Consider the following 12,111-nt stretch of genomic DNA (forward strand, 5'->3'; position numbering starts at 1 on the left):
AATACCAGATGTGAGCCTGCCCTACAGCTAAAGAAAACGGTTCTCTGAAGAAGGCTGTCAAGGAAATAAGGCTTATCAGAGCCCAGCCAAGCGTTCCGGATTAAGTCAGCAAGGTCAAATAAAGTAAGATACCACGATATGAGCAAAAGGAGGGTGTCAGTGACAAAGAGAAGGAGGTGTAGTTACCTGTGATGCCTTCTCCTGGTCTTAAAATCAGGAGTCAAACACAGTTAGAAGGGGAAAAGGGATTTTACCTTGGTATTTATTTTAAGGATCCTTAGGTGCACTATGTCCAGGTCAAATGCACATCCCCAAAAGATCTGGTATAACGCTATAGGTCTTACTAATTAGCATATCTATCAAAAATTCCCCAATGAGAAGCTTGAATGAGCCCCCCCCCCCTCCCCAAGGAGCCTTCCCCTGGATGGTTCTATCTTAGTTTACAGCATGTGCTCTGGAGAGGACCTTGGGGTCTGGGGCACACTAACCCCTACCTACAAAGCCTCTAAAGTGTTTAGTCTCTCAGCTTGACAAACAAGTCCAAGAATGTAGGCAAAAAGCACTAGGAATACAGAAGCTGTAAAAAGGTATAACAGGGGTATAAAAGAAAAGGCAAAAATCTTCATGGCATCACCTGCATAAACATGTGAAGATCATGTGAATTCCTACAATCACCCTGAGCAAACTTCCTGGAAATAACTACTTTAGCTCATTTCCATAGCACTGGATTTGCAAAAGGTGGCTTTCCAGTAAGTTGTTTGCAATTGTTATCAAAACCCTTCAGTTTCAGTCAAAAAAGCACACACAAGAAATCAACACCAACTTCTAGCACTTTAAATTGCTCTATAAAGGTGGCAACACATGTGGCCAAAATTAAACAGAACGGTCAAATTAATTGATTGTCTAATGCCATTTCAATTCTTGGATATATTTAAAGAAAACACAAGCAACATTCTGCTTAACACCTGTAGGTACAATTTTTACATTGCACATATTTGAGTTCTGGGGCAGTCATCTCATTCTTTCAGAGATTCCAGATGTGAATTTTCAGCTTATTTGTAACATGAATGAATGTATTAAACATTTATGAGCAAACTTCAGCTTTACTTGGTTTTACACTCCAGGCAACTTCCTGAAGAGATACGAACAGGAAGCTGGGGCAGGAAACAAAGGTCACTGATTTTATGTTTCAATGAGGGTTAACAAGGTTTTGGGTGCAGCAGATTAGCATTGGTGTTTGTTCTGGGGTGGAAAAAGGGCCAAAGAGGGGGAGGAGAAATTCTTTAATAGTTCAATATTGTTAGGTTGTTCTTTCATACCAAAAAGACAAAACTGTATGCACACAATAGTAACAAAAAGCTAAAGCAGACCATTACTGATGTGAACTACAGATCAAGACACTTTTTAAGTCACTGCTTTGCAACTTAAAGGTTTTCTCCACATATTACATATGATGAGATCGAGCATCAGTTAATTACTCAACCTGCAATGCACAGCATTTGGCAACCTCTGTATGTTTGTGGAAGAGGCTTAAAGCATAAGGTGAAGATCTACTTAGCACTTATTAGCATTCTGAATCTTAAATAAGCTAATGAAACCAAGTAAGCTATTGTGAAATGACAGCAATACGGTTTCACACAGGATCATGTTCTGCAAACAACAGTGTTTAGGTATTTCCATTGGAATTAATACACAAAATCAACTAAATCTAATTTACTGGTGTGTATTTCAGTTAATTTGATCACTTACAAGGATGAAATGACCATCTTTGTTCCAGTGGCACAACGTGAGAACACACTGTCTACAGGCTGTGGGAGTTCAGAAAATACCTGGTATGTAATTGCTCTGTGGTTCAATCCCAGCTGGAAAGTTAGTGTTCTCAGGAATGGAATGAGTATAGTCATCCAGAGGCGGCAGCTCCGTTAGGATCTCAGTGTGGCGCGGCACAAGCACAGGAGGCAAGACTGGAAAAGCAAAATTCAAAAAGCATTGGTAATCAAAATACACTACTCTGTGAGCTAAAGGGAAGAAAATAAATCTAAAAGACCTAACAGTTTCGTCAGATGTTTTGACATTTTCTGGAACTCAGCACTGCTAATACTACATTTGCACAGTTAGTTACTGGAAGAGATGGGATTCCTGAGGTGCCTTAAGTAATACTATTCCACATTAGCAAAGGTAAATCAACTTTTTTGTCCTATTCAGTCTGAAATGCACCTGGCCAGCTGGAAACTGCTAGCAGTCTTGGAAGTGTTTATAAACAAATCTGTAAGAATTTTTCAGTAACTTTATTATTAAAAACTTTCAGGGACATGATCTCAAAACTGTATCTCTAAGAATCTTGCACTTCTATCAAGAGGACCTTTCTCTTATTTTTCATTTAAAACACTATGCTGAACAAGCACACACAGATGCTGCAACAGAAAGTCGGAAGCAGTCCTCCTACCTGGTGTCTCCACTCTCTGGTAGTGGTAAGGGTTTACACATACTTCATCCTTTTTAAGATTAAAAGCATATTCACAGTTTTCAATTGCCTTAAGTTCATGGTGGCTGTGAAGGTCTGGCCAGCGCCACAGGCGGCAGTAAATGACATGTGGCAATCCCTTGCGGTGAGACACCTGCAGACGGCCATCGAGAGATCTGCAGGGGAAAGATGTTGAGAAGTGTTTACAGACTGCGTGCCACCTCGGTCACTCGAGCAACAGAGCACACACACGGCTAGTTCTTTCTCGGAATTCAGTGCATTGACTCTGCTAGTGACATTTACACTCTAGTTAAAAGGCTTCAAATGCAATGAAAATGATAGTATCAAGCAATGACAACTTATTTTTGAGCTGCTCCAATTATTGCCAGTGAATTTAGAGTTCATTAAAAGCCACTTACATCCAACCAAGTATTTAGAATGATTGCTTCATATACTTTTTTTTAAATGCAGAAGACAGTTGTTAAAAATAAAATCACACACTTAATGGACCCTTCCACTGCTAAAGGCACCTCAAGGCTTTGCTGTGGCATGGATGCTTTATGGTTTTAAGCATAAGAATTCCCACAGGACTGCAAATAAGCCTATAAGCAGTCAGCTGCCCAAGTGATCCACATGGCAGTATAACGGTAATGCAAAAAAACATGAATGCACATCTTGTAAGGGCTGTACAGTTTATCTTCTTCACTTCATCTGCCTTGCTACCAGCTGAAAACGTTTTGCTAGTTTTAAGACAGACTGCATATGCTTACACAAATGCAGATGTTTATGATTGTTATGGGATGGGAGACAAACCTCAATACACAAATCAAGTAATGTGACATGAAAAAATAAAGACCCTGTTTAGAATTTGCCCACCATTAACTACTAAAGAATTTACAAACAATTCATTAGTAGCTCGTATCTGAGCCAATTAGCAAGATTTAACGGAAAGCTTGTGGCATACAAAGCAGTTTAAACACTTTGTAAGATTAGGTCTAAAGAATTACGTTTTCCAACTTTGTTAATATTAATACCAAATCATGTTAGAGCTTGCATTTAACAAGTCTTCCCATTCTTTCAATAGCACTGGCATGAAAAAGGAGTAATTGTAGAATTAAGAGTTTCATTGGTCAAAACATCAGCTGTGAACACACTGATTCCTACATTGGCAAGGAAATACTTCAAAATGCTGCACCATGAGAGGCCTAGGAATCATTTTAGTCTATTTTACAGCTAAAGCATCCCATTACAGACCCTCCAAAGCCAATCCCTCCCACAAGATTTTTATGATGCGAGAGAGGGCAGAATATTCACCTGGTTTGTTCAGAGAAGCTGTAAAGGCCTGTTGTATCCCACTGATCTATCGTGTTTGGTGTACTCAGTCCCCAAATTTCAGAGCAAGTGCTGTGCATAAATTGAAAACAAAAACAAAAAATTGATATGAATATGGAACATGGTTATTCAAAACACCATGATGTCAAACATGGAAAAATGTACAGAATACTTCCTTTCACATAGAAGATAGAGCACTGTTAGACTGGCATTTAAACTGACATCTCATGCTATATTTTCTATATGAAGGAGGCTATCAAAATGGAACAAGTGATTCAAGGTAAATGATAAATGTTTTTAAAGGTGAACAAGTTCTCTGGTTTTAATAATTGATACAGTTGCAATGTTCCTTAAAACACGCAAAACTTCCTCAGCCTAGTTCTTTATAAAATTCAATTTTAAAAGGTAGTTTCTGGGTTGTTTTTTTCTTCTTTTTTTTTTTTGTTTTGTTTTGTTTTTGTTTGTTTCTAAACATAAACTGCCCTAAGACTTGAAACAAAGGCCATGTGTATCCAAAACTGAACATCACAATCTAAAGTTCAAGTACCACCACTTCAGCATTAATCTCATTTTCCATTCACGCACTAATTTGTTGCTATTCCAAAAAACAAAAAATTCAGACACTGAAGAAGTCACGTTATAGGTGATACTTCACTGTTTTCTGTACTCTCCTTGATTAAACAGTTAAATATTCTTTCACACAGTATATGAAACATAGAACGTTTAACACAGTTTTACAGTGTAGTACTTTGAGATTCAACTACAGAGTAACAATTTTAATTGCTAAATCAAGCAGGAGAAAAGGAAAGACAACTGTGTCTTTACCAAACTGGTTCAAGGAGAAGATCACAACAACAAAGATAAAGGAATAGTCAGTCATAGACACAAACTAAAGCAGAGGAAGATTTAAACAAAGCAAGAAAACAACATAGGATTGTAAAGAGGCAGCAGACTTTCAGAGGCATAAATGAAGCTCAGTTCTATAACATACTTGCTCAGTGACCACTGAAAACAGTTTATTTTATAGAAGTAACATACAACTAAACCTCACATCTCAGAAATGAAGAGAATTTGATTCACAAGAAACTTGAATCTCTGCTTCCTAATTATGCAGCCTGAAGCTTGGCTGGCTGCTACATTACCTTTAAAATTAACAGGCTTGAAAAATTTGCAAAAGGAAGAGCCCAAGATCACCAAACTTCTGATTTTAAATATAAGTGCTATGACTGAAATCTAAATTATCAAGTTTAGCCAATACACTCAAGTTTGGATTGAGTGCTTCAGAAAAGAAAAGTGAGGTTGGTGTTTTTATTTCTCTTCATTACACAGGGAAAATTCATTAGCATTGCAAAACAAAAGAGCAGACAGCACAGCACTGGACTTTAAACCACTTTCAGGGCTGACAACCACCTCAACTCCACAGTGAGTTCTAATAAAACCGAAGTGTTGGCTACTGGTGAAGGGAATGAATGCATCTTGCTCCATTCTTGCCTCTACCACACACCTCATTTCTAATGCCATCCCAGGGAGGCTGAAATGTCCATGCCAATGAGAAGTAACCCAAATCAATAAACTGACTATTGACCGAACAAATACGGCTGAAAATACATGTCTTGAGTTACTTTTCAGGCAGATCTCTTCTATTCACTGTAGTTATACGAGCACTACAAAGGAGAAGTGAGAATGTAATTGTGGGTGGCAATGGCCTGCATTTATCACAAATAAATATGTTAAATAAAATGCAGCCTTTTGATATTTTACTGATTATAGACACAAGTAAAACAGTAAAATCTTGTACTAGATGACTTTGCTTAGTAGAGAGCAGCAGAGAGCCAGAGATGAAGGCCCATTCTCTGGCATAGATCCAGCTCTTCACAAAAGCCAACTCTTCACAAAAGCCAACCATCCCGAACAAGTTGCATCCATGTCGGACACAAGCAGCATCACAGCTCTCCAGAACGAGTGGGCAACGAGGGATCCTGCCCATAGCTGCATCAGCAGAGCCTGTAGCCTCTCTTTTCCACGTTCCTAAGATGTTGAAAGAACAGTGGGCCACCAGAAGCTTTGCAAGGATTGAAGTAGTTGCCCTGAAGACACACGGGCAGCCTGTGGGACACCAGGGAGCATCTCTGCACTGTACTGTGTCCTTAAATATGCATCACTACTGCTGGTAAGACAGATCATCCTGTACATGCAATTAGAAGAACAATCAGCAGACACAAAGCCTGCTGCATATTAATTGACATAGTGAGCTCTGACAGCTCGCTACCTTTGAGCAATGGATCTTTCATACAAAGCAGTGCTCCAAAGCTGACACTGTCACACAGATTACATGTTCCCAAAACTGTGGGGTGCATCACTGGTGTAAGCATGACAGGCCATGCATTTGGTTCACAAGGCTTTTAAGACAGCACATGCAGAAGTAAAATTGACAAAACACAACGAACAGGAACAGTATTTTATATTGCTAACCTCTTCTCTCTATAAATATTCAAACTATCAAAGCTGACAGCATATTCCACAACCTACAGAAAGACAAACAGTATCGTGAAGCAGACTGTGTGACAGAGCCACAGCTTGGAATGAAGCTCGAAACACCATGGAGGAAGGACAGGCCAGGAGGCACAGAAAAGTGATCAGTAAGAGCAGCAAAACTGCTCCAATAGTCATTGGTTTACACGACATGCTATCTTCTGGGACGCGTATCTGCTTAGAGCTGGGATTAGTATCAGTGTTTTACTGGCTCATCTACACTAGAACTATACTTAAACTCCAATAATGCACAATCAAACACAGAAGAGCCTGCAGGAAATCATTTTATATGATCAATCAAGTCAGCTCAACAAAGCTTTTACTGTTTGCTGAAAGAAATATCCAAAGAAATAAAGAGGTTTCTCCACTTCCCGCTGACATAAAAGATCCATTGCCTACAAGGTGCAAGAACATCCCCTCACCACGTCACCCAGGCAATAAATCAAGACACTTAATATTCACACACACGCGCACCAGATCAAAATAAAATTCCTCACAACCCTAAAAGCCATACTTCATACACAGTACTTCCATGAAAGGCCACAGTACTTTCATTCATACACAAGCCATTGCCTGACAGAGGCAATGTCTACTCATCCCTGAGAGGTAGCACTGGAAAGGTGACTGAATTCTGAAAGTTTTTTTAACCACCACTAAAACCATCTGAAAGTAGGACAGAGGTACAGATTTTTAGTAGTGCAGAATTACTGCCTCAAAATAAACAGAGATCACTCACTCCTAAATCTACCTTTCTGAAGCATCCAAAATCCCATCCAATGTGAACAGTCCTTTCCATGCCTTAGTCCCTAAAGATTTCAGGGGAATCAAGGACTAACACCTGTACTCTTAAGTCAAGCCTTGTCTGGAAGTATTTCCAGGCCCTGGAACATGATCATGTAGGCTAGAAAGCAGCTAGGACATTCCCCAGCATTAGGCCATGCCAATTACTGTTCTCCCACACAATTCCAGGTCTGTGAGCCGCACACCATCAGGACCCACTCACACTGGGCAGTTCAGATGCAGCTCCCCTCCTCTACTAGCTAAAGGGTTGAAGAGTATGGTCAAGGCAGTTTTGAGCCAGTTGGACGTGGTGCCTGGAATGTTCCCAGGCACATCTAATTTATTAGGAGGGAGGCAGCCAAGACATATCACCATTTCACCTTCAGTAAGCACTCCAGCTGAAGCCTGGAAGCACACTTCAGGCTTTGTATTTTACCAGACAAGGGGGTTTGGTTTTGAACTCACTGTACACTATCACTGGTAAGCCATCATTGTTTTCAAAATACAATTTGGCTTCTGTGTCCAAGCTGTACCTAAATCTTTCCTGTGCAGACAATAAACTCCAAAACACAAGCTCAAAGCTAATGTATTTCCTCTCTCCTGAGTGGACACTTTCATTCCGAAGAGCATTTTCACTGCTGTTCTCAAAACAATTTGTTGACAGAGATGTCAACATCTGGTCAACAATACAAAAGCTAGTTTTTTATCTTTTCAACACTTTTCAACATTAGCTCAGAATAGCATATCCCCATGTTCTGTGGCCTCTAGCATGCCCTGCTTGAACAGTGAATTGTTACTTTTGCAGATCCCACAAGTGAGTGAATTCATTAGAAGGGACTTCAGGGATATAAAGCACCATTTGGCTCAGTGTCCCAGATGATTTGGAGGTCTAACAAGAGAAAACTATTTCCTAGAGAAAGGAGAAATGCTGAAAATAAACCTGGAAGGAGTAAGAACTACTCTTTGAGACCCAGGTACTTTTAGGGAAAAGTCCAAATCTAGCAGGTATCTGGTTAAGCTGCTACACACTAAACCTGGGACAACTGGGGTTTGGGACTGATCAGGGCACTGATGTGGTGAAGAAAGGATCAGACAAGGTAATACGTGGTGGAATCAAAGCTACTTCTGTCAGAGTCTTTCCCTGAAAGGAAAGGGCTGTAAGAGCTGGTGTTTCAACTTGACTTTTTATCTGCTTATAAGGAGCAGCATCTCAGATGATACCGTGCAATTCTGGCAAGAAGAATCTTTAATGTGGCTATCAGCATGCAACAGTACACAGTACGCCTTCATTTCTTCCATTTCATCATTTCCTTTAACAGGAAAATCTGAGTTCCAAAAAACCTGTACTCTGGGCAAGAAATTACCTACACAGCAATGAGCTGTAGCAATGCTTCACAATTTTCAGACAAAATGCCAAAACTGACTGTCTTTATTCAGTAAGACAGAAAAAACTGACATACACAAGAAAAATGTGGACACAGGAAAACCCCAACTATTAAAGATAACCTGAAAGTATTTGTATTGCCTTATCTGCATTACATGGATGATGTTCCCAGTCATTATTCCACTACCTTAGTGAAATAACATTTAACTGTAACTCTACTACAAAAACTGGACTATCAAATCCTGGTGCAAATACAGATAAATTATTGATCTGCCCACGAAAAATGAACATGGACAAACAGTTGGTGCTACACTCATGAGTAAGAAATAAAATTGTTTTAATGTAATGTATCTCTACCAGAGGAATAATATTCCTATCAAAATCCATACCAACAGCAAAAAAAAAAAAAGCCCTACATGAATGAAATAGTTTAAAGAAACACACTGTAGTGATCTTCTTGAGTACAAAAATACACACAGACATCATATCAACAGAAACACACCGCCCAAAACCAAGTTCTTGTATTTGATATGATTAGGTGGCAAAGGACACTGCAGGAGAAGGCTGAACAGGGTAAGATGACCTGTGACAGCACAACCTCATCTCAGTGAATACAGAAAGACATTTGCATCTTGGCTTGCGGCAGTAGTAACTCTAAACTAGAAACATCAGTAGCTAGAGATGTATATACACAGACCAATCCACAATCCCCTCACTGATGTCCAGATGCCAACTGTTAAAGCCTTTTGGTACTCAGCATAGGCTGCTTAATTAGGATCAGTTTCTAAACACAGTTAAACGCCAGATGTACTCATTTGCAGATCCAAGCAAGTATGTGCAAGTACTGTCCAGATATTCATGGCCACAGCATCAACAAGCTGGCATCTACACGTGGCACTGCACATCCTCCAAGACATCCCTGTGCTTTCCCCAAGTGCATTTGCAAAGTAGGAGATACAACCAGGGATAAAGGTGGTCAGTCTTGTCAATAATACTCATTTTTTCAGAGATGCTGTTTATGTGAGGCTATAGCTGAAAAACCAGAAGCCAGCAGAGCTTTAAACAGTATCCTGTGTGCACCAAAACTATTACACACTGTGCTTGGGCTGCAAGCAATTATTATTACCAATTTTTGCTGAGGAACAGAATCAACAAATAACTATCCTACCACTATTTACAGTGTTGGAAATGCTGTGTGCTCAAGGTACTTTTTGTACTAAATGAAGTGCTTTCAACAAGTAAAACATCAGATGAAAGTAGGCAGAACCACTTCAAAGATATTCACATATTAAGTGCCAGAAACTCTATAAAGAAGTTGTTAAATATTGCCACAATTCATATATAACTGCAGTTATATATTTTTCTTCAAAGTCTTGCAAGGTGGAACAGCTCTAAAGGAGCTAGAAGGCACTGCATTCAGTCGACAGCCTCCTCTTCACCTGAACTGGTAGCACTAGAAATATGACAAATAAAACCTGAAATGCAAATAGCATGTGGTAGTCAAAGCCCACATTATAAAGAAAACATTATAGAAATGGTCTTGGACATTTAATTTGCTTATTTGTGAAGTATTACACTGAGTCTCTAAGATCCTTCCTGAATCTCTCACATCTCTCAGAATCTGCAGCCACTAACAAGTCTGCCAAGTTCATGTTGAAGGCAATCTTCTCCATTTGCCTTTCTTCTCCATCTTAATCATGAGCCTTTCTCCCCTGAATCTGATTTGTCTGCCCTTACATTTTCTGAGACATTTGTAGTGCTGGAGCTGTGGCTGACATGAAAAATAATTTCAGCAATCTGTGACAGTACTCCACTTATCTCTTTTAAAATGTGAGATGAGAATCAAAGTCAGTTTTCCAATTCTAGAATTCTCATGCAAAGTCTTCCCTATAGAAGTGAGCCTGACACTGGTTTTCACTCTGTTTTTACTCAAAGACTAAACAAGAAAAAACACAACAACAAGAACATAAAAATGATCAGGTTTTCCCTTGAATTAGAGAAGTTACTTATACAAGCACGCAAGCACCTTTACACCAGCCTAACATTTACTACACTTACAACTTTGACTGTTATTTTGTCAAGGAGGCAGAAAAGAGGCAGAAAATTTGCTTCAGGAGCTAAATCAAGCCATCCAAACTGGAGTTAGAGCAGTAAGAAATGGCCACTAGACTTATGGAATCCCATTTTCTCTTAATAAATGGGCAAATGCCAGTGCTGTAGCATTGTTCATGGCTGCTTCTGTAAAGTTGACCTGAGAAAACAGGTTGAAGTATGCAAACTCAAGATCTGTATCTTGTATACTGTTTTAAAAAAAATAAATCCATCTTGCTATGTAAGATCTTCGATCCAAGACTTCAGAACAATACACTGAGCAGGAAACCAAAGCAGGAACACCACAACACTGAGTTAGCCTCCAATTTCTCACTGGTGTAGCTACACTGAAGCTGCACTCCTGCGAATACACTCCCATTACACTCCACTGACGCTATCTTTGAGAAAAGGACCAGTGAATTGATGTACAGAAGAACAGAATTCTCCCTCTCATACCAGTTATCTTCTTCCTGATGCAACTGAGATTCAAGAACAGCTAAGGAGATATATCAAGCCTTTGGAGCTAGTTCAGAGAGGGTCTCAAAGTCTTCAGTAATAGGAAAAACTGAATTGAATGGCTTAGGTGTAACAAAGATGAAACTAAGTCAGCAATTAAAAAAGTTCACTGGCTTACATACAGTATTGTATTCAGCACAGACAGTTCCTACCAAATCTGCCTGATCATGGTTTCCTTAATTCTGGGTTTCAAATGAAAATATGTGTAGCTGCTTTTATATTCGGATTTGATAGTCCTTTCTATACACCAACAATTAGCACTTTTTCCCTATTACAGCCTAAAATGCCAACAAACCAGAGGAGCAATGCTAACTGTATTACCTGTCTTTCCAAACAGCACCTCAGCTAGCTGTATAGCCTGAACAAACACGCTCTAAAACGCAGTTTGATCTACCTAAGTGTCTCAACTACTGAAATGGATGTTGCTTATGTTTCTTTTCCCCATGCTGGGGGTGACAGGGGAAAGGTTACTTGCACTATGCTCACTTAGGAAAGACTAAAACAACCTGCAAAAAGGACATTATTGATAAGCTCCTTTAATGAGATCTCTACCATACTCCTCCTTCGAATCATTTTGCATCCCTGCAGAACTGATCAATGTTTTCACTTGCATCTCCAGCATCCCATCTTACAGTGACATAATGTCATCTGCTCACTAAGTGTACAGAACCAGGCATACACATTCATCAAATGGAATGACTCAAAGCTACAGCAGTTCATTCCTGCTTGTCAATGACATCAAGTTACAGAGGTCCTGATCTCATTATCTTGCAACAGAAAACGTAAAGATTCAGTATGAAATGTAATTCAGTATGAAATACTGATTTCTCTTCCAATCACCTGCTAGAGGGATGAGCTAGTAAGTTAACAAAAGTCAAATAAAAACCACAGGTATGAATTCTTCCTGAAAATTATTTACACTGCTCTGTGGTGGCACTCGCCTTTAAGAGAAGCTGGACAAAGGTTCTTCCACTGAGACCATTCTGTGGTAGACCCTGGGGTAGAAAAGCAG

The 12,111-nt window shown here is 39.5% G+C and overlaps 1 protein-coding gene across 6 annotated transcripts in view; it reads right to left on the reverse strand.

Moving 5' to 3' along the window:
- The window catches only part of SMAD2 (SMAD family member 2), a 50,421-nt gene that overhangs the window by 13,243 nt on the left and 25,067 nt on the right, over nt 1–12,111 (reverse strand). For 4 of the 6 annotated variants that reach the window (XM_042028833.1, XM_042028831.1, XM_042028832.1 and 1 more), the window contains 3 exons: nt 3,779–3,868; nt 2,447–2,640; nt 1,830–1,964 (listed from right to left, as the gene is read on the reverse strand). In XM_042028833.1, coding sequence (XP_041884767.1) covers nt 1,830–1,964; nt 2,447–2,640; nt 3,779–3,868 — 419 coding nt within the window. The remainder of the gene's footprint in view (nt 1–1,829; nt 1,965–2,446; nt 2,641–3,778; nt 3,869–12,111) is intronic. The other 2 variants (XM_042028834.1, XM_042028835.1) reach the window with 1 other exon arrangement.

This window comes from Corvus kubaryi, unplaced genomic scaffold, assembly GCF_017639235.1.
Source record: "Corvus kubaryi isolate FWS band 111438036 unplaced genomic scaffold, C.kubaryi_AGA036_p1.0 37308, whole genome shotgun sequence".
Lineage (NCBI taxonomy): Eukaryota > Metazoa > Chordata > Aves > Passeriformes > Corvidae > Corvus > Corvus kubaryi.